The 23,381-nt window shown below is 44.2% G+C and overlaps 1 protein-coding gene across 4 annotated transcripts in view; it reads left to right on the forward strand.

The window, feature by feature from the left end:
- Positions 1 to 23,381, forward strand: part of DLG5 (discs large MAGUK scaffold protein 5) — a 291,149-nt gene that overhangs the window by 232,707 nt on the left and 35,061 nt on the right. For all 4 annotated transcript variants that reach the window (XM_073686034.1, XM_073686036.1, XM_073686037.1 and 1 more), the window contains 4 exons: positions 10,744 to 10,906; positions 13,491 to 13,621; positions 13,725 to 13,889; positions 21,972 to 22,155. In XM_073686034.1, coding sequence (XP_073542135.1) covers positions 10,744 to 10,906; positions 13,491 to 13,621; positions 13,725 to 13,889; positions 21,972 to 22,155 — 643 coding nt within the window. The remainder of the gene's footprint in view (positions 1 to 10,743; positions 10,907 to 13,490; positions 13,622 to 13,724; positions 13,890 to 21,971; positions 22,156 to 23,381) is intronic.

The following is a 23,381-nucleotide window of genomic DNA, read 5'->3' on the forward strand; positions in this document are numbered from 1 at the left end:
GTTGTAATAAGAAGCATTCAAAGCATCATATGTACACAAAACTGGTAATGATATAAAGTGGCATGTTAAATTTGGGACACTCCTGGTTAAAATGTCTAAAAGGCCAAAGTACAAGATGACACATTTCCTTTGTATTTTAGGCAAAACAAATATACCCTTTCAGATTTGTGTGCTCCGAAAACTTTGATAAAGGTTTCCGACGTTAATTAGCCTGTTAGGGTTATGGCTGTTCACTATCATCATTAGGATAGGCCAGGTGATGCAAATTTCCCAGCTTTATAAAAACCCAGCCTCCTCTAACCTCGTCCCAAACATAGCAGCCATAGACTCTTCCAATCAGCTGCCTAGCACTCTGAAAATGGTGGAGTCCCACAAAGCAGAAGAAGGCTATAAGAAGTTAGCAAAGTGTTTTCAAATTGCCTCAGTTCGAAATGTAATTAAGAAAAGACAGTTAACAGGAACAGTGGAGGTCAATATAAGGTCTGGTAGACCAAGCAAAATTTTAGTGAGAGCTGCTTGTAGGATTGCTAGAGAGGCAAATCAGAACCCCCTTTTGACTGCCAAAGACCTTCAGAGAAATTTAGCAGTCTCTGGAGTGGTAGTACATTGTTCTACTGTTCAGAGACTCAGAGACACATATACAAATATGGCCTTCATAGAAGAGTCATCAGAAGAAAACCTCTCCTGCATCCTCACCATAAAATTCAGTGTCAGAAGTATGCAAGAGAACATTTAAACAAGCCTGATGCATTTTGGTAACAAGTCCTGTGGACCGATGAGGTTAAAATAGAACTCTTTGGCCAAAATGATCAGAGGTATGTGTGGAGAAAAAAGGACACAGATTTTCAGGAAAAGAACATCTTGGCAACCACCAAGCATGGGGGGTGGATCAATCATGATTTGGGGTTGTGTTGCAGCCAATTGCACGGGGAGCATTTCACGGGTAGAGGAAAGAATTTCAGTAAAAGATCTCGCCAACCATTAAAGAGAACCTGTCACCAGGTTTTTCCCTTATGAGGTAAGACCACCTTTCAGCTCTAATATACAGCGTTCTATAATGCTGTATGTATGCCCCAATTCAGCATGCCAAGACAAGAAAAAGACGTTTTATTTTACTCACCTGTGGGGCTTTCCGGTCCGAGGGGCGTTGCTGGTATTGGTCTGGTGCCTGCCTTCTTCTAGCGATGCCGTCCTCCTTCTTGCTTCATGTGGATGATGCGTCCCTTACGTTATCCACACAGTTTCCCCGCATTGCGCTCCTGCGCAGGTGTACTTCTCTGCCCTTACCAGGGCAAAGTAAAGCACTGCAATGCACATGTGTCGGTGCTCTTTGACATTTTCTGACACATGGGCACAGCAGTACTTTGCTCTGCCCTGGTCATGGCAGAAAATTACACCTGCGCAGGAGCTCGATGCCGGGGAGAATGTGTGGAGGATGTACGGGACGCGTGATCCACATGAAGCAAGGAGGAGGATGGCATTGCAAGAAGAAGGGAGGCACCGGACCAAGACGAGTGACGCCCCTTGGACCGAACCGCCCCGCATGTGAGTAAAATAAAACGTTGTTTTCTTGTCCTGCTGCCTGGGTTGGAGGCATATATACATATATACAGCATTATACAGCTGTATATAAGGGCTGAAAGGTGGTGGTCTTAACTCATATGGTAAAAACCTGGTTACAGGTTTGCTTTAAGCATGGGGGTGGTTGCAGCCAATGGCGCGAGGAACATTTCATGGTTAGAGGGAAGAATGGATTCTATGAAATTTCAACAAATTCTTGATGCAAACATAATACCATCTGTAAAAAATAAAAAAAAAGCTGAAGTTGTAAAGAGGATTGCTTCAACAAATGGATAATTATCCTAAGCACACATCAAAATCCTTAATAGACTACCTCAAAAGGCACAAGCTGAAGGTTTTACAATGGCCTTCACAGTCCCCTGATCTGAACATCATTGAAAATCTGTGGCTAGACCTCAAAATAGCATCACATGGAAGACGACCCAGGAATCTCACAGAACTGGAAGAATGGATGAAAATCCCTCAAACAAGTATAGTGCGGCGACGTTCACGCTATGCGATAATGAGGCAGTGACCCAAGGAAAGTTCAACTTAAATGTCTTTATTTGCAAAAACTCACAACTTAAATGCAAATGATGTCCTCCGGATCGCAGCCAGGTGGCCCAAACAGTCCGTGTAAACTGGTTGCCGTGGGCGATGGCAGCGCCTTTTTGCTCTGAGTTGCCAGTTGTGTTGCCTTCACAGGCCTGTGTTATGCCTTCACACAGGCTTGCAGTGCGCAGAGCCTCCTGCTCTGCAGCTAGCAAACAAACCACTCACAAACCTTTGCTGCCGTTTTTTAAATGAAGACTGTGGCTGTGAGCCACTTGTAAGACCTGGGCTGGAGGGAGTGATCCGCCCCACTGCCATCCTGTAGATCACTCCAAAAATAAAAGCCCCTTCCTTGGTTTTCTAAAATCCAATTTAGTCTAATAGCTGGACCAAGTCAAACTTTACTTTTATTTTGCACTGCAACCAAAGCTGTTTCTGTGATTGCAATGCACTCCAGCGGGTTCAATAATCCTCTATGCGCATCCTGAGGGATGCATATTGTCCCTCGCATATGATCCCCCGCACTGCCTCACACAAGAATCAAGAGTCTTGGCTGGCTGCCAGTGGCGTACCGCCCATAGAGGCAGACCACGCGACTACTATGGGGCCCCAGCGTTCAGGGGGCCCGGAGTCGGCTGCTCTGTCCATAGACACGCCCCTCTAGATCACTGCGCTGCGTGCACAGCAGAGAGGAGCTGAGCACCCGGAGTGTGGTGATCATTGGAGCCTGGCTAATGGAGACAGAGGGAGCCAGGAGTCAGGGGTGACACTCAGCTGACACTGCAGGTTAGCAGGGCAGCGCTGGGCTCTCTGTGTGAAATGACTCAGTCAGATGAGTTTTCACCTGCATGCTGATTGTTGGATGTGCGGGTGTTAAGGCAGGGGAGGGGTCATAAATAGAATTCTGCTAACTATTTACAGGTTTATGGGGAGGAGGGGTGTGACTGTGCAGAAAGAGAGTCAGGAAGCCTCCTTCACACCGAGCTAGAGCTACTGTCACACTGTCCTGTGTCGGTCACCAAAAGGCTTGAGGAGGAACTTCTGGGACCAGAGGGGATTACAGCTGAAGATTAATAAATTGTATAAATCACTGCTTCACACACATTTATCTGCACGGCAGCTCATGCTCTCCTAGTCAGGACTTGTAAGGGTCTGTGGGGTCTTATACTGTGATGGGGACTACTGAAAGGGGGTCATCATATGATGTGGGGGGCTTGTGGCGACCATCATATTGTGGTGGGGACTACTGTGGGGGCCAATATTATTTATTTTATTTTACTCACCGTATTTTTCGGATTATAAGACACACTTTCCCCCCCAAATTTGGGAGGAAAAAGGATGTGTGTCTTATAATGAAAAGTTATGGTTACTTGGGGGGCGGCGCCGGATAGGGGTCCCAAACACCGGAGGTTGGCGGCGGCTGCGGCAGTAGCGGGGCGATTCTTCGGCCCCGCCCTCAGAAGAAATGTCAGTGATTCAAGGCGGTGGTGGTGGTGGCGGGAGCTGGCCGAGTTCTCTAGAGATCTCGATCTGCGCATGCTCCGGCGGCCATTTTACAAAAGCACAGCGCAGGGCTATGTACAGGATAGGGAACCTTGCCTCCGCTCACCGCCGACTTCTGCGGACAGGGCCGCAGCATCGCCTAGCTCCCGCCGCCACCACCACCGCCTTGAATCACTGACATTTCTTCCGAGGGCGGGGCCGCAGCATCGCCCGTCTCCTGCAGCAGCCTCCTCTGCCGCCAGTCTCCGGTATGTGTGAGCCTGGCTCCTGTGACCCCCCCTCCACTACCACTGCCCCCAGGTTAAAAGGATTATAAGGCGCACCATTTTATTTAAAAAAAACAAAAACAAATATTTTTTCCTATTTTGCACCCCAAAATTTGGGGTGCGTCTTATAATCCGCAAAATACGGTATATATTTATTTTACTCGCTTATATAGCGCCATTAATTCCACACCGCTTCACAGACATTATCGGCACTGTCCCCATTGGGGGTCACAATTTACATTCCCTATCAGTATGTCTTTGGAGTGTGGAAGGAAACCGGAGAACCTGGATGAAACCCATACAAACTCCTTGCAGATGTTGTCCTTGGTGGGATTTGAACCCAGTACCCCAGCTCTGCAAGGCTGCGGTGCTAACCACTGAGACACCATACAGTGCTAACCGCTGAGCCACCGTGCTGCTTACTGTGTGTGGGGGAAATGTGCTGACCATCATACTGTGGGTACCTTCATCATATTGTTTGGAAGTCCTGTGGAGGGCCTATGGGGCCATCAAACTGTGTGAGGATCATCATACAATGTGGGTCTGTGGGGATCATCATACTTTGCGGGGACCTTCATACTGTGTGAGGGGGGGTTGCTGTGGGGTGTGTGTGTGGACCATCAAACTGTGTTTGGGTGCTGTCAGCTATGATATTGTGTGGGTGGTTGTGTGGACATCATACTTTGCTGGGGGGACTATGGAGTCATCATACTGTGCATGTTTGGGTTACAGTAGGGGAATTTACTGTAGGGGTTATCATACAGTGTGTTGGATGCATTTTTGGGGGTATTTAAATCTATAGGGCGATAAAAGGGTTGAGAACACTAAAAGGCTTCAGTATGGGCAGATTTACTATGTATATGCTACAAGACATGTCAATTTCCCTGTCTTCAAAAGTAGATGGCTATGTCCTTTTGTTACTGCGCCTATACACTGTGATTCCAGTTACGTTGCAGATTTTTTTTTTTTACGGGGAAGGGGGGCCCAATTTGGACTTTTGCTATGGGGCCCCATGATTTCTATGTACGCCCCTGCTGGCTGCAAAAAGCGTTTACAAGCTCTGATACTTGCAAAAAGGGGGGTGCTACTAGGTACTAACCATGCAGGGTTTCCCAACTTTTGCATCAGTCAATTTTCCTTTTTGTAATTTTTAAAATGTAAAAGATGAAAAAAATATATACGTGTGTGTGTGTGTGTGTGTGTGTGCACCCTGTTTTAGGTTAATTAGGATTACCATAATTTTTAATATTTGCCAAATGCCAGAATAATGACAGAGAATGTTTTAAGCCATTTTTATTACTTACTGCAAAGTCAAAAGTTTACATACATTTCATTAGTATTTGGTACCATTGCCCTTAAACTGAATGACTTGGGTCAAACGTTTGGGATATCCTTCCACAAGCTTCTCACAATAGTTGGTCGGAATGTGGGCCCATTCCTCCTGACAAAACTGGTGTAACTGATCCAGGTTTGTAGGTCGCCTTGCTCGCACCTGCCTTTTCAGCTTTGCCCATAAATTTTCAATAGGATTGATATCAGGGCTTTGTGATGGCCACTCCAAAACATTGACTTTGTTATCCTTACGCCACTTTGTTTCCATTTTGTCAGTATGCTTCGGGTCATTGTCCATTTGGTAGACCCATTTCCGCCCCAAGCTTTAACTTCCTGCCTGATATCTTGAGATGTTGCTTCAGTATTGCCCATAATCTTCTTTTCTCATGATGCCATCTATTTTGTGAAGTGCACCAGTCCCTCCTGCAGCAAAACAACCCCACAACAGGATGCTGCCACCCCCTTGTTTAACAATTGGGATGGTGTTCTTGGGCTTCCAAGCTTCTCCCTTTTTCCTCCAAACAAAACAATGGTAATTATTGCCAAAAAGTTCAATTTTAGTTTCATCAGACCACAGGACATGTCTCCAAAAATTAAGGTCTTTGTGCATTTGCAAACATTAATCTGGCTTTTCTATGTTTATTTTGGATTAATGGCTTCTTCCTAGCAGAGTGGCCTTTCTTCCCATGTTGATACAGTACTAGTTTCACTGTGGATATTGATGCAATCTTACCAACTTCCGCCATCATTTTCACAAGGTCTTTTGCTTTTGTTCTTGGGTTGATATGCACATGTCGGACCAAAGCATGTTACTCTCTGGGACACAGAACCAGTCTCCTTCCTGAGTAGTATGATGGTGGGACATTCCCATCTTGTTTGCACTTGCGTATAATTGTTAGTACGAGGCACCTTCAGGTATTTTGAAATTGTACCCAAGGAAATTGTGCAAGTCCACAATTTTCTTCCTGATATCTTGGCTGATTTCTTTAGACTTTACCATCATGCTACACAAAGAAGCAGTATGTTTCAGGTGTGCATTAAAATACATCCACAGGTGTGTCTCTAATGAACTTAGATGTTGCCAAAAAAAACTATCAGAAGCTTCCAAACACATGATATCATCATATGGGCAGTCCAGAATTGTTTAAAGGCATAGTAATCTTAGTGTATGTAAACTTTTGACTTTGCAGTAAGTAATAAAAATGCCTTAAAAAATTCTCTCACTCTCTCATTCTGGCATTTGGCAAATATTAAAAATTATGGTAATTCTAATTAACCTAAAACGGGAAAGGTTTATTCTGCTTTCGTGTCCGATATTGAGAAAAACATGCATATGTGTCTTTTTATATAGTGTATGTAAACTTCTGGTTTCAACTGTGAATTTTTGCCACAGCTGTGTATATAAAGAGACCACAGCAAAATTTTCAGTTTCTCTGATTTTTCTCTTTATAGGTATATTTTTGAGTAAAATGTACATTGTTGTTTTAGTCTGTATGCTACTGACAACATGTCTCTGAAATTCAAAGCTAAAAATTTTGTATTTATTTGCAGCAAATGATAAATCGTCAAAATACTATAAATGAAACAGTACTTTCAGACCTCAAATTATTCATGCTTTAACTCAGGAACAGTTCAGAAATCAATATTTGGTGGAATAACCATGATTTTTAATCACAGCTTTCATGCGTCTTGGCATATTTTCCACCAGTCTTTCCATGCTTTCCAATGGAAAACTACCAGAGCTGTATATATGCATATATATGTGTGTGTGTGTGTGTGTGTGTGTGTGTGTATGTATATGTGTGTGTATATATATATATATATATATATATATATATATATATATATATATATATATATATATATTACACTGCTCAAAAAATTAAAGGGAGCACTCAAATAACACATCCTAGATCTGAATAAATGAAATATTCTCATTGAATACTTTGTTCTGTACAAAGTTGAATGTGCTGACAACTAAATCACACAAAAAACATCAATGGAAATCAAATTTATTAACCAATGGAGGCCTGGATTTGGAGTCACCCCCAAAATTAAAGTGGAAAAACACACTACAGGCTGACCCAACTAGCCTGTATGACCTCCCTACAACACCTGGGCATGCTCCTAATGAGGTTGCAGATGGTTTCCTGTGGGATCTCCTCCCAGACCTGGACTAAAGCATCCGCCAACTACTGGACAGTCTGTGGTGCAATGTGACGTTGGTGGGTGGAGCGAGACATGATGTCCCAGATGTGCTCAATCGGATTCAGGTCTGGGGAACGGGTGGGCCAGTCCATAGCTTCAATGCCTTCATCTTGCAGGAACTGCTGACACACTCCAGCCACATGAGGTCTGGCATTGTCTTGCATTAGGAGGAACACAGAGCCAACCTCACCAGCATATGGTCTCACAAGGGGTCTGAGGAACACATCTTGGTACCTAATGGCAGTCAGGCTATCTCTGGCGAGCATATGGAGGGCTGTGTGGCCCTCCAAAGAAATGCCACCCCACACCATTACTGACCCACTGCCAAACCGGTCATGCTGAAGGATGTTGCAGGCAGCAGGTCGCTCTCCACAGCTTCTCCAGACTCTGTCAAGTCTGTCACGTGCTCAGTGTGAACCTGCTTTCATCTGTGAAGAGCACAGGGCGCCAGTGGCGACTTTGCCAATCCTGGTGTTCTTTGGCAAATGCCAAGCGTCCTGCACGGTGTTGGGCTGTGAGCACAACCCCCATCTGTGGACTTCGGGCCCTCAGTCCACTCTCATAGAGTCGGTTTCTAACAGTTTGTGCAGACACATGCACATTTGTGGCCTGCTGGAGGTCATTTTGCAGGGCTCGGGCAGTGCTTCTCCTGTTCCTCCTTGCACAAAGGCGGAGGTAGCGGTCCTGCTGCCGGGTTGTTGCCCTCCTACGGCCCCTTCCACTTCTCCTGGTGTACTGGTCTGTCTCCTGGTAGTGCCTCCAGCCTCTGGACACTACGCTGACAGACTCATCAAACCTTCTTGCCACAGCTCGCATTGATGTGCCATCCTGGATGGGCTGCACTACCTGACGTTGGCTTGAAAAAGGTTCTGTGAACCGAAACGTTGCTTTTTGGGCTCAATAAAGTCTATTTTTCTAAAAAATTATTTGGAGTGCTGCCTTTTGATATACCTTTTTTGATATGCAACAGTTTGGACAGACTGTTTGGAGGCCTGGCACCCATCAGTGAGTAATTATTAAATGGTACTGTTTTCAATATATACTTAGATATATATATATATATATATATATATATATATATATGTCAGTATAGACCAAAAGTTTGGACACACCTTCTCATTTAAAGATGTTTCTGTATTTTCTTGACTATGAAAATTGTACATTCACACTGAAGGCATCAAAACTATGAATTAACACATGTGGAATTATATACTTAGCAAAAAAGCGTGAAACAACTGAAAATATGTCTTATATTCTAGGTTCTTCAAAGTAGCCACCTTTTGCTTTGATGACTGCTTTGCACACTCTTGGCATTCTCTTGATGAGCTTCAAGAGGTAGTCACCGGAAATGGCCTTCCAACAATCTTGAAGGAGTTCCCAGAGATGCTTAGCACTTGTTGGCCCTTTTGCCTTCACTCTGCGGTCCGGCTCATCCCAAACCATCTAGATTGGGTTCAGGTCTGGTGACTGTGGAGGCCAGGTCATCTGGCGTAGCATCCCATCACTCTCCTTCTTGGTCAAATAGCCCTTACACAGCCTGGAGGTGTGTTTGGGGTCATTGTCCTGTTGAAAAATAAATGATGGCCCAACTAAACGCAAACCGGATGGAATAGCATGCCGCTGCAAGATACTGTGGTAGCCATGCTGGTTCAGTATGCCTTCAATTTTGAATAAATCCCCAACAGTGTCACCAGCAAAGCACCCCCACACCATCACACCTCCTCCTCCATGCTTCACAGTGGGAACCAGGCATGTAGAGTCCATCCTTTCACCTTTTCTGCGTCGCACAAAGACACGGTGGTTGGAACCAAAGATCTCAAATTTGGACTCATCAGACCAAAGCACAGATTTCCACTGGTCTAATGTCCATTCCTTGTGTTCTTTAGCCCAAACAAGTCTCTTCTGCTTGTTGCCTGTCCTTAGCAGTGGTTTCCTAGCAGCTATTTTACCATGAAGGCCTGCTGCACAAAGTCTCCTCTTAACAGTTGTTGTAGAGATGTGTCTGCTGCTAGAACTCTGTGTGGCATTGACCTGGTCTCTAACCTGAGCTGCTGTTAACCTGAGATTTCTGAGGCTGGTGACTCGGATAAACTTATCCTCAGAAGCAGAGGTGACTCTTGGTCTTCCTTTCCTGGGGCGGTCCTCATGTGAGACAGTTTCTTTGTAGCGCTTGATGATTTTTGCAACTGCACTTGGGGACACTTTCAAAGTTTTCCCAATTTTTCGGACTGACTGACCTTCATTTCTTAAAGTAATGATGGCCACTCATTTTTCTTTACTTAGCTGCTTTTTTCTTGCCATAATACAAATTCTAACAGTCTATTCAGTAGGACTATCAGCTATGTATCCAGCAGACTTCTGCACAACACAACTGATGGTCCCAACCCCATTTATAAGGCAAGAAATCCCACTTATTAAACCTGACAGGGCACACCTGTGAAGTGAAAACCATTTCCGGTGACTACCTCTTGAAGCTCATCAAGAGAATGCCAAGAGTGTGCAAAGCAGTCATCAAAGCAAAAGGAGGCTACTTTGAAGAACCTAGAATATAAGACATATTTTCAGTTATTTCACACTTTTTTGTTAAGTACATAATTCCACATGTGTTAATTCATAGTTTTGATGCCTTCAGTGTGAATGTACAATTTTCATAGTTATGAAAATACAGAAAAATCTTAAAATGAGAAGGTGTGTCCAAACTTTTCGTCTGTACTGTGTATGTATATATATATATATATATATATATATATATATATATATATATATATATATATATATATATATATATATATATATATAATGTGTGTGTGTGTATATATACACGCATATATTTGGTCGACTGCCAAGCACAGTTCTCTCTGAGGACCCAATTCCTTAATGCTGCAGTAGAATGAGAACTCCTTGACGACTGGATTCTATGCAAATGTGTTCACAGCCAAAAAATAATAATCTTTTTTTTTTATTATTTCTATAGCTCCAATATATTCTGCAGCACTTTGCATTTTAAAGGGGGCTTGTACAGACAATAAAGACTCATTGCCAGAGTAAACACATAATTCAACAGATACCAAGTGGAGTGAGGCCATATTTGCAAGTTTACAGTCTGGGTGAATAGGGTAGAAACAAAATAAATAGTAAGAAGTGCTTATATTGTATGGTCCAGCCATCAATATGATAAATAGGGTAATAATAAACATCCACTTAAGGTTTGAGGTTTTTAAAATCCCTTGGAAGGTACTCTTTATTTGTTTTATCTTCGTGGACAAGGTACTGTAGTGTAAATTCCTCGACTAGTAATTAAATCTGTATCTTTTCTCCACAGACCGCTAGTAGATGAGCCTCGACATGTTAAGGTACAGAAAGGAGCTGAACCACTAGGAATTTCAATTGGAGGTGGAGAGAGTGGGGGCATCTTTGTCTCGAAAGTCATGGCTGGGAGCATTGCTCAACAAGCCGGACTGGAATATGGAGATCAGCTGCTAGAGGTATTGAAGCATTTTATTAGTTATAAGTTCGCAATGTTTAGAATTTGTGTCACATAGACACTATCAGTGCTTGACACAAAGTAAAGCTTAAAGAGTAACTGTTGTTTTAAAGGGAATTTGTCAGGTCATTTTTGCATACCATACTAATAGTATCCTGAAATAGGCCTTGGGCAGCCCTTTTAGGATATATAACTTTTATTTTTGTACGTTGCCCTGTTGTGTTGCTGTAAGCCCTGTAAAGTTTATAGTGTCGGCTAGACAAGCATATGTAAATGCATAATGAATATTTACTCTTTCCCCCACCCACCTGTTGGCGTTAGTGTTTCGGTCAGACTGTCGTATTACTCGCCCGAGGATTGCATCGCATTGCAATCCTTGGCCTGTCCGTCTGCTCTCCTGACCTGAGCGTGACCGCATGTATTTCTATGCAGCTGTCACTTTCCGGTCAGGAGAGCAGGCGACCAGTCCCAGGATTGCGATGAATGGGCTGCCTAAACCCTATTTCATTATACTGTTAGTATGGTACGCAAAAATGACATGACAGAGTCCCTTTAATTCTTATTTCATAAGTCAATAGTATAAGTGAAAATAAGTAACTTTGTAGTATATCTTATCAGAAACAATCTGCTTCTTTCTCCACCAGGACTGATCTTTCATTTTCAGAAATCTCAATTCACAGGTAAAATCTGTATTTAGTGAAGACAGATTCTTACAATACTGAGATAGGAGATGGAAGTTACTACTGCTAAGATAAGATGCTGGAGATAGAAGCCGATTTCTCTGATTAATTACAAAGTCACTTATTTTCATGTTTACTATGATTTATGAAGTAAAGATTAAAGTGACAGTTACTCTTTAAAGATGCGCTATCATTAAAAAATTAATTATTTAAGTCCGGTTTGGAGCGTCTATGGTAAAATAATAGCAATAGTTTTATTTTTTTTGCCAGATCACAATTTTTTTAAATTAGATCCATATTGATTAATTCAAGTTTTTAACATACAAGTCGAAAGAAAAAAAAATCTATACACAGAGTCAAAAATGTAATGGGAAAAGTACATTAGAGTAGAACAATCCTTCCCTCTCCAAACCCTTCAAACCACAAATAGGCCGTCATATCACGATCTTTATTAAAAAAAACATATTGCAATTTTGCAATTCATATATGGTTTCTGGGGCTTTCTTTTAGACATGTACTTACTGTCCTTTAGGCTATGTGCCCACGATGTAGAAATGCTCCGGATTTTTCCTGAGCGTTTCTGCATCTCCCCTGGCAGAAAAAAAACGCATGCGGATTGTACATGCGGATTGTACATGCGTTTTCCTGCCAGGAACATGCGGAAGTGAAGCTTTCTTCACTTGCATTTCCGCATGCAGGTTGACAAGCGCTTTCCAAGCGATTTTAGCATCACTTGGAAAGTGCTTGTGACAACTAGGTCACACTATATAAATCCATGCAAACGGCATGGATTTATATAGTGTGACCCGAGCGAATGTCAAAAACTAAAAAAATAAATATATACTTACCCTCTGATGGCCCCTGGTATCCTGCTTCCCTCCATTCTCCCTTGCCGGCAGCGATACACTGACGGACCTGCCAACGTCAGCGTCGCGTGACCCCTCACATGACTATGACATCAGCGCAGGTCCTTCAGTCCATCGCGAACTGCCGGCATGCGAGGAGGAGCGCATTGGGGGCCGCCAGAAGGTAATTATATATTTATTTTTTATTTTATTCTCTTTTTTTTTTTACAGTTTTCTATGGTACCCAGGTCCGGAGGAGAGTCTCCTCTTCTCTAGACCTGGGTACCGTCCGCACATTAGAACGCATGGAATGCGCATCTACAGATGCAGTGATGCGGAATACATGCGTTCTAATGCAAGTCAATGGCGGCGAAAACGCAGCGCTTCCGCAAAATAATTGGTAGTGCTGCTTTTTTTTCCGCAATGATAATCCGCAGCGGAAATTTCCGCATCATGTGCACAGCACATGCGGATTATCATTGGGGAGCATGGCAGGCCTTCTACGATGCGTTTTTTAAGCGTTTCTGCAGCGTTTTTGCCTCTGCGGAAACACTTAAAGAACGCATCGTGGGCACACAGCCTTCCGGAGTTTTCAGCAAGGCTCCTTATCAGCAAAGGGAGGATTACACTGACAGGAAAAACCTGTCAAAGCTGATAACACAGGATCCGCCAATCAACAGGCAATGTCAACACTGATACTGCTCCCTTCCCAATAACCTTTATACAGGCTCATTAGATGCTTTAATAAAAAAGATAGGTTCTGAGTCTGTTCATTGTGACAAAATTAGAGTCTAAAAAAGCTCTAGCGGTCAATGTGAAAATTGCAAAATTTCAACTTTCTTTTTAATAATGATTGTGATGTGGGAAAAAACACAATCAATCATTAAAAAAAATACTTCTCAAAATGTTTCTCTAATTTCTGAGCTGGTCAATTTTGTGGTTCTTGTAAAACGTCGCTGTGTAGATTTAGCTTTCTGTACTGTTTTAGTTTGTAAACAAAAAACCTAAAAACTCCTTTTGTCCATTTTTGTTACATTAATCTTCATACTGTTTCCTGCAGTTTAATGGTATAAATTTGAGAAATGCAACCGAGCAGCAAGCACGATTGATCATCGGACAGCAGTGTGATACCATCACAATCCTGGCCCAGTACAACCCTCACATGTGCCAGCCACTTCATTCACGATCCAGGTATTATGTGCAGTCATGTTTTCTAGTTCATTAGCACAATTCTTATAGTTTTCTACAATTACTGCGTATTTTCTATACATTCGTTTGTTCATTTTTTCACCAGTTCACGCCTGGATTCTAGTACTTCTCACTCTACGCCTCATGGAAGTGGTGCTGCAACACCTGACAATCATTCCGTCATTGACACTGTGAGTGAGCAAGACGAGGGGACCATAACCCCACCTTCAAAAGAAACCACTCCTAGTACAAGCCCTCACAGCTCACTTAGGTGATTTTTCATTTCTCTTTCTCATTTCTTTCTATTTCATAATATACTAAACCTACAAACTTTTATTTAACCAGTGAACACTACATGACATAACAGTCATGAGAATTTATTAATTAGTCCTTTATGTCTGCTTCATACATCATGCTGATCTCCAGGGTACTCCTTCAGTACCCGTGTGATGAGCAGCAGGAGCCCAACTGATATACAAAGCCATGCAACTGCTGTGACTTCCACGATCAATGTTCTAATCAATCCAGGCAGGTAACCCCTCCTATTCCACTGTCAGTAGTGATATTGGCACTGATCAGTTTGACAGTCAGAAAGAGACCTGTAACTGTCTGCAACATATCAACGTGATCTGCCTTAATTCGTTACTATGGCAACTGGACAACTAAACATGTCCTCAGTGTCTATGATATGCTGATGCCTATCAGATCATGTGGGAGGCAGGATCTAATAGGCTTTTAACACTGACCGCATAAGGTAATGCACTGCACTACATATGGAGTGCAGTGTATTTACCTGTGAAACCAAACAATTTCATGTTGAAGTCCCCTTGGAGGAGTAATAAATACTGTAAAAAATTGTTTAGGTGTTTTAGTTAAATATGTAGGAATAAAATAAAACCCCAGTTCTTCGAGAGAAAAATGCTTTAATCTGGGGAAAAAAACACTTGTTTCAAAAAATCTTGAGTTTTATTGTACAGGTTGTTACAGATGCAGTGATAAAAAAATCTTTGTTTCACCAGCATGGTGAATGCTGGAAAAAAAAAAAAAAGAAAAGCAAAAAGTTATATTTGTCAAAAAATGATACCAAATAAAAACTACTCCTTGCGCAAAAAAATTACACCCTTACATAGCTCTTACCAGAAAAGTAAAGATTATGGCTCTCTGAATAAAGCAACCAGAAAAATATAATTTCAAGATCTTCTTATGAAAAAGTAGTAAAATGTAAAATCTGTATAAACTGGGTTTTTCCATGATCTTATCAGCTCTATCTGTGAACTGATATCATTAATTATCACGCACCGTAAATGCTCTAAGATTAAAATGCGAAAAACAATAAAAAAATTGCTATTTGTTCATCCTACTTCACAAAAAAAATTACCGTAAATAAAAAGTGATGAAAAAGTAATATATGAAATCGATGAAAGCTACAGCTAGTCTAGCAAAAAAAAATGAGTTCCCGCATAACTCGCTCTATGGAAAAATAAAAAAAGCTATTGGTCTAAGAATATGATGACCAAAATAAATCACAGTGCAACATAGAAAAAAAAAGAAGAAAACTTTAAAAAAAAAAATCTATTTCTCTATCGCTTTATTGGGGGACACAGAAAACTATGGGTGTATGCTGCTGCCAATAGGAGGCTGACACTGCACAAAAAATGTAGCTCCTCCCCAGCAGTGTACACCACACCGACTGGCCTTAAGTTACTCAGTTTAGCTTAGTGTCAGTAGGAGGTGGAGACGGGTCTTTTACTAAACCCAGATCTACCTTGGTTTTCGGCATTTTCTTGTAATGTCTCTCACTTTTCTCTTTCAGAAGGTTGTTCTCCCGGATTACCGCTGGAGGAATACAGTGTGCAACGGTCACACTGTACTCCCACGTAGAGGCTATGAGTACAGCGTGTACTTTCACCCCGTATCCTCATATGCCTGTCAGCCAGGACCCCCGGCCCCTAACACATCAAGAGTGTTCAGGTGATCCGATCGTCGGTCCTCTCCCCCCTCTCCTGCCTGCTTGCCTACCAGAGCCTGACTGTTTCAGGAGGGATGGACGTCCATCACCCGAAGAGGCCCGGACGTCTTCTGATCCCAGTACATCTTAAGGAATGGAGAGGTACTTCTTCTTTCTCTCCATCAAGTTCCCAGTCCAGAGGCGACGAGGAGAAGACGAACCTAAAGAGGAAGATGAAGAAGAAAGAAGACTGAAGATTCATGAGAGGTTTCTTTGCATGGGATCTGTTTTTTATTGATCGGACTGTGTATGTGCGTTTATTTTTTCTGCAGGGATCCCTCTTGCCCTGCCCTCCTGCAGCAGGACTGTTCCCAAGCCCGTGTTCCCCCGCAGCACTACTGTCCCTGGGCATGTGCTGTCCTTGGGCATATATTCCCCTGCAGCAGGTTTGTCCTCGGCAGCACTGGCCCTGGACATGTTAGCCTGGGCTCCTTTTTCAGGTCTCCGCACCGCCTCACCCCTCCCCCCGTCCGGCGGACTTACCATACTAATTTAGGCCCTGGCTTCGGTGTGGCCTAGTTGCAGCGGTTAGCTCCGCCCCCCCTCCGTTGTGTTCTCATCACGCGAGTTTTCTCCCGCCCACTGTAGCCACGCCCTCCCTCTTTTCCTTTGTCTGCATTTGGCTCTGCTCCCTCCTTCCGGCCTCATTGTACAGGCTCTTTACCTCCCTTCCTCAGTCACTCCCCCTTCCAGTGGTGCAAACTCTGCGCACCCTTTTACCCCAGGAGGCTCTCCTCTTCATCCTGCCTCATCCTACCGCCGCCATTTGCCGGCATCCAGACAGCCTGACGTCTCCCTGAGCCCTGCGGTCACCTTGAGCTCTCCCAAGAGCATCTCCAACTGTGGCTTCCTATCCTGTGCTTCCTATCCTGGGCTTCCCCTCCACGGAATCCGACAGCAAGCTGCAGCCTCTCATCACTTCTGTGGGTAAGCTCTGCACTGCAGTTTGACACTCTCCTTAGCAACCCTTTTCCTGTCTCCTAACCTCTGGCATTAGTTCGTGGCTCTGTCCCTTCCTATAATGTCTAAGTCTAAAGGAGAGCGCTCTCGCCCTCCAGCCTCTACCACTCTGGTAAAGCACTTTGTCTGTTCATGTAAATGCAGACTCCCTTCAGGTCAGACATCTTCTCTCTGTCAGGACTACAGCAATCCTCCCGCTCCTGCTACCCAGGAGGCCACCACTGGGTCTGGAGAGAATGTTCCCCCTATTCCGGGGTGGGCGACTTCCTAGTCTCAGTCTGTCGCAGACCTTACCAGGGTATCTCAGACCCTGGTATCTGCGCTAGACAGATTACCTACCTCTGCTCCGGCACTACCAGTGGATCACAGGAGTCCCCATCTCAGCCTACCAAAATTGGCCGTAAGAGATCTAGGGTGGAAGACCGTTCCAGGTCCTCCTCTCGCTCCCTCACTCCTCCCGATCCTTCCCGATGGGTAGCTTCTTCCTCTCGGTCCTCATTCCCTGACTTTCCTGCAGATTCTGATACGTTTACTGAACCTGACTCCGACATGGATTCCGACCAGGCCTCTAGCGTGCGGGACATAGTTCAGAGTCTTATTGCAGCTGTTAACCAGACCAGGCAGTTTTGTTTAGACGGTCTAGACCAATCCCCATGGTATTCGCTGCCCATAAGGAATTTAAAGAGGTCCTTTCCAGGGAGCTAGAATACCCGACCAGACTCTTTCAGAGAGGAAAACGTCTCCGCATCCTGTATCTTTTTGCGTCTGACCTTAGAGAGAACTAGACCGCATTCCCCACGGTGAACCCTCCAGTCTCCAATGCTGTACTTCCTCTTAATGACAGTGCATCCCTTAAGGACTCTAACGACAAGCTCAGAGTGTCGTTTGCAAAATCAGCCTTTGAAGCGGCTTCTTCCACGTTGTGCCCTGCCTTTGCCACCACATGGGAGTCAAAGTCTATCTGTGCATGGGCTAAGCAACCCCCAGTAAAGGCATCCTCACTGGAGCTCAGCCTGAGGAGTTAGCTGATTTGGCGGACCAGATATCTCATGCGGCAAAGTATGTGGTGTCGGCCTTCTTGGATGCAGCTTCATGTACTGCCGAAGCAGCCAGTAATATGGTGGCCATACGCAGAACCCTTTGGCTAAAAGCTTGGCCGGCGGACTTGTCCTCTAAGAAGTCCCTCACTAATCTGCCTTTCCAGGGTTCAAGGCTCTTTGGTGCGAAGCTGGACCAGATTATTAAGGAGGCCACGGGATGGATGAGCTCTCTCCTTCCACAGGCAAAACCTCGTCATCCACCTCCGAAACGTAGGTTTCGTTCCTTTCGGCCTTTTCTGCATTTTTCACCCGCGGACAAACCCTCACGCCGGGAGAGATCGCAAGCATGCCAGGTCCGAAAAAGGGCTTCCTTTAAGCCAACACAGTCATGGTGTCCCCGCAATGTGCAAGGCAGATCCTCCAGGGTCCTATCTGGCAGGTTCTCCTCCGCATGACTCAATACCATCCAGGCATTCCTTCCAGCTGGGCAGTCATCTTCTGCATTTCAAGAATGTCTGGCTGGCTTCTGTCGAGGATGCCTGGGTCAGAGAAGTTGTATCTTCAGGATGCAAGATAGATTTTGTTTCACAGCCTCGAGACCTTTTCTTCGAATCCCGCCCCCCAAGGGTTCCTTCCCTAGTCCCGGGTTTTTTTGCGGCCATTGCTTCTCTCCTCAAATCAGGCGTCATTGTTCTTGTCCCCACACAGGAACGTTTCACAGGCTTTTATTCAAACCTCTTCGTGGTTCCAAAGAAGCACAGGTCCATTCGACCCATCCTGGATTTAAAATTACTAAACAGAAGGGTCCATCTTCGCCGTTTCAGAATGGAATCCCTTCGTTCAGTAATAGCATTCATGGAGTTACAAGAGTTCCTGTGCTCTATAGACATCAAAGACGCCTACCTCCATGTCCCTATCTTCCCAGAGCACCAGAGGTACCTGCACTTCGCGGTACATCAAGACCACTTCCAGTTCGTCGCCCTGTTGTTCGGCCTTTGTACCACTCCGAGTCTTCACAAAGATAATGGCAGCGGTAATGGCCCTTCTTCGAGTCAGGGGCCTAGTAGTCCTTCCCTATCTCGACGACATTCTCGTCAAGGCTCCATCCTTTTCCCTCGCCCAGGAAAGTCTTTCCATCGCTCTCGATACTCTGTCTCGACTCGGCTGCTTAGTCAACAGGAGGAAATCTTGTCTGGTTTTCCTCGGCATTTTATTCAACACCTTTCAAGCCCAGGGTCTTTCTTCCCAAGGAGAAGAGGACATCCTCCAGCGTGGGTTTCGCTCTCTTCAGGTCCTTCGTCCCTCATCCCTCCGCTCGGCTATGGTGGTCCTTGGAAGGATGGTGGCGGTGTCAGAGGAAATTCCCTTCACGCAATTCCACACCATGCCGATTCAACAGGCCATCCTATCCCAGTGGAACAGATCTGTTCTCTCTCTGGACCGTCCAGTTCAGATTTCTCACCGGGTTAGGGCGTCCCTAAACTGGTGGTTGTCTTCCCCTCTCACTCTTCAGGGTCAATCCTTTCTCCCTGTTCACTGGTAGGTGATGACGATGGATGCCAGCCTCCTCGTCTGGGGAGCGGTATTCCGCAACCTTACGGTCCAGGGACTTTGATCTCAGGAGGAGTCCTCTCTGCCGATCAACATCCTAAAGATCAGGGGCCATTCGCCTGTCCCTTCATCACTGGCAGAACCTTCTCAGCGGCTTACCAGTCCAAATCCAGACAGACAATGCCATGGCAGTGGCATACATCAACCACCAGGGAGGAACCCGGAGTCCCTTGGCATTAGCCAAGGTCTCCAAGTTCCTTCTCTGGGCAGAGAGCAGGATTCCGACAATGTCCGTGGTGCATGTTCCCGGCGTAGAGAACTGGTCTTGCGGGGGGGGGGGGATGGTTTCTACATCAAGATGTCTTCTTTCAGGTTTGTCTGGGGTGGGGCACTCCAGATGTGGATCTCATGGTGTCCCGGTTGAACAGGAAGGTGAAGCAGTTCGTCTCCAGATCTCGCGACCCTCTCGCGGTGGGAGTCGACGCGCTGGCGATACCTTGGTCACAGTTCAAGCTTCCTTATCTGTTCCCACCCCTTCCACTTCTTCACCGATTGCTGAAGAAGATCAAAGCAGAGGGGGTGTCGATCATCCTGATTGCCCCAGATTGGCCCAGGAGGTCTTGGTACGCAGAGATCGTCAGTCTTCTCGCAGACACTCCTTGGAAGCTTCCAGATAGGCCAGATCTGCTTTCCCTGGGCTCCATCTTCTTCCGGAATTCTCAGTCACTCAATTTGACGGCGTGGCTGTTGAAACCGCAGTACTAAGAGCGTCTGTTTTTTTCAGAATGAGTAGTTCAGACGATGATCCGGACTCTGAAGCCTTCATCGTCTCGAGTTTACTACCGGACCTGGAAGGCCTTTTTCCATTGTTGTGAGAGTAATCACACTGCGCCTATGAGATTCTCCCTTCTGTCGATTTTGGCCTTTCTTCAGGCCGGGCGTGACGCCGGTCTTGCTCTCAGTTCCTTGAAGAGCCAAGTCTTTGCACTTTCTATCCTTTTCCAGAAAAACTTGGCTTCTCGCTCTATAGGTAAAAACCTTTCTTCAGAGAGTGTCTCACACAGTCCCTCTGTACCAAACGCCAGTCGATCCCTGGGACCTCATCCTGGTCCTGGAGGCTCTTAGGAGTTCCCCCTTTGAACCTCTGCGAGAAGTGTCTCTGTCCCTTCTTTCTTGGAAGGTGGTCTTCCTTGTGGCAATCACTTCCATCCGGCGCATGTCAGAACTGGCGGCTCTCTTGTCGATCAACCTTTTCTGATTTTCCACCAAGACAAGGTGGTCTTGAGACTGGTGCCTTCCTTTCTCCCCAAGGTGGTCTCCACCTTTCACCTCAATGAGGACATCGTAGTTCCTTCTTTTTGTCTGACTCAGTCTCACCCTATAGAAGTTCTCTGAATAGGTTGGACCTTGTCAGAGCAGTTCGGGTTTACCTGGCTAGGACTGCTCAAATCCAGAGGATGGATTCCCTCTTTGTTATCCCTGAGGGAGTGCGGAGAGGCCTTCCGGCTTCCAAGGCTACAATTGCTCGCTGGATCCGGACGGCAATCTTGGAGGCGTACCAGAGTAAGAACAAGATTGCTCTCCCCAGAAATAAAGGCCCATTCTACCGGAGAGGCCCATTCTACCGGAGAGGTGGGCACCTCCTGGGCCGTTCGTCATAGGGCGTCCGCCCTACAGCTTTGCAAAGAGGCAACCTGGTCCTCTATTCACATGTTTGCCAAGTTTACAGGGTTCATACCTACGCTTCGACAGATGCCAGCCTAGGTAGGAGAATCCGGCAGGCTGCAGTGGTTAATTTTCCGACCTGAGTGGAGATTTTTTTCTCTGCTGTTTCCCTCCCCAGGGACAGCTTTGGGACGTCCCATGGTTTCCTGTGTCCCCCAATGAAGCAATAGAGAAAACAGGATTTTTGGTTACTCACTGTAAAATCTGTTTCTTGGAGCCTTCATTGGGGGACACAGCACCCTCCCATTTTCACAGCTTTACTAATTGTTATGTTACAGTTTGATTTTTTTTTATATTTCTCCTTGTTTAATAATGCTTCTCCTAATGCCTGTACACTAACTGATTAACTTAATGCCAGTTGGTGGGGTGTATACTGCTGGGGAGGAGCTAACTTTTTTTGTCCTTAGTGTCAGCCTCCTAGTGGCAGAAGCATACACCCATTGTTTCCTGTGTTCCCCAATGAAGGCTCCGAGAAATAGATTTGACGGTGAGTAACCAAAAATTCTGTTTTGGTATTGTCATTATTGTATCGACTTGCAAAATTAAGTTAACTTCAATTTTAATGTATGGTGTTTATAAAAACAAAACAGAATTGCTTTATCATTTTCATTCCACCTGCTGAAAAGTGATTAAAAATGTTGTATCTTCCACAAAATGGTATATCTAGTAATGGTGTTGTACAAGAGTAATAAAATGTAAAATTGATATCGCTATAATCAAGCTGACCCACAGAAAACCTTATTACTTTATTTTTGCAATACATGAGTCAAAAACAGAGTTGCTGTTTTTTTTTCTATTTCTCCCCCTAAAAATTAACCAAAGTTAGGTAATAAGTTATATGTATTCCAAACTATCATACAGCTACATCGACAAAAATAATATTTTGGCTCCTGAAATGCAGAGATAAGAACAACGAAAAAAGATGTTTTGTCGTTAAGGCCAAATTAGGCCCTACCCTTAAGGGGTTGCTCTATTCTATATCTGATTTTTCTTCTTTTACCTATGACATTTGGTACAGTTGGTACAGTGCTCTGTAGTGCCCATAATAAAGTTTTTTTTTCTTAACTAGGACACCAGTGGATGGCATAAAGAAACACTCAGAGGTTCGCGCAGTCATTCTGTCAAAATCTCCTGTGGAGCTTGGAATGCAGATCTGTGGAGGGAACCTTCATGGAATATATGTGTTGGACTTCGATGAAGATAATGCATCCAGCGGACTGGAAGGGCTGATGTTAGGAGACTTCATTATAGATGTATGTGCGATGCACAAACTGACGCCTAAGCTGTTTAAACAGAATCTTTCACCAGGATTTTGCTATCTAATCAAAGAAATATAAACGCCTAAACATATATCCCAGTAAATGAGCCATAAAACATAGCAAGCAATATAAATATATATACACATACAACAAAAGCGAAAAAAGCTTTAAGCAAGGGCCACGTGTACAAACAATTTTATTGAACAGACAAAATAAAAACCCAACAATGGGTACATATAAAAAGTGAGAAACCACAGAAGAGACAAATGTTGGGTACACCTGGATATTAGTATATAGATAACATTAAAACTAAATGGGCAAAAAAAGCTCCATATGCATTTATAAGCACACATAAAAAAGCATACAAGTGTATACAGATAAAGTGTATGTAGACCAAGGTATATAGCCAAAGTTACCAATGAATATATGGTAGAGTCAATGTCAAGGTATAAAAGGTAAGTAATGTGAAATATAATACTATTTTTGTAATAAAAAAATATTATAGTAAAAAAAAAAATTAATTATAATAATATAAACATGATGCTGCCATATATCAGGAGTAACATATCAATTTCGTATATATACATATATATTAATGAGCAAAAAATTATTCCTGAGCAAGAAATATATACCTAATTAGTATTGCATATAGTTACCTTGTGAATAGGTCTCTAGGAGCCCCCCACACCCGACGTGGGTTTCGCAATGAAATGCTTTGTACAGGGGTGATAAAGCACTGGAAAGGTGGCTATTTAAACTAGCAAGAGCCAATGGCAAGAAAGAAAAGATTGTCCCATGTGTCGAATACCTGAACGTCACCCATTTCCGGGTAATGTTAATGCCGTTGTCACGGAAAACGGTCATGTGACCGGATTAGGTGTGCAAAAGGGATGAACAGTTTTTGATTATACACCAATGTCATGGTGAAATTCTGATCACGTGACCGCAAAAGTCACATGATCGAAATAGGGAATGCTCACCTATATGGTAAAGCAGAGAATATCGCGAGATAAAGTTCTGGTCACGTGACTATGTTCGGTCACATGGCCAGATTAAGTAAGTTCCACGCCCCCTCATTTGATGATGCGTTGACGCTAGTAGACATGGTGGTCACAAAAGGGGGAAGGGCAAAACCAGTCTTATAATTCCGATCACGTGATCCTGATTGATCACATGACAGGAGCGACTCACGTGACTCATATGGAGAAAACGCAGTAATG

Source organism: Phyllobates terribilis, unplaced genomic scaffold (assembly GCF_046119375.1).
Source record: "Phyllobates terribilis strain yellow unplaced genomic scaffold, ASM4611937v1 Scaffold_5__5_contigs__length_657084704, whole genome shotgun sequence".
NCBI classification, from domain to species: Eukaryota; Metazoa; Chordata; class Amphibia; order Anura; family Dendrobatidae; genus Phyllobates; species Phyllobates terribilis.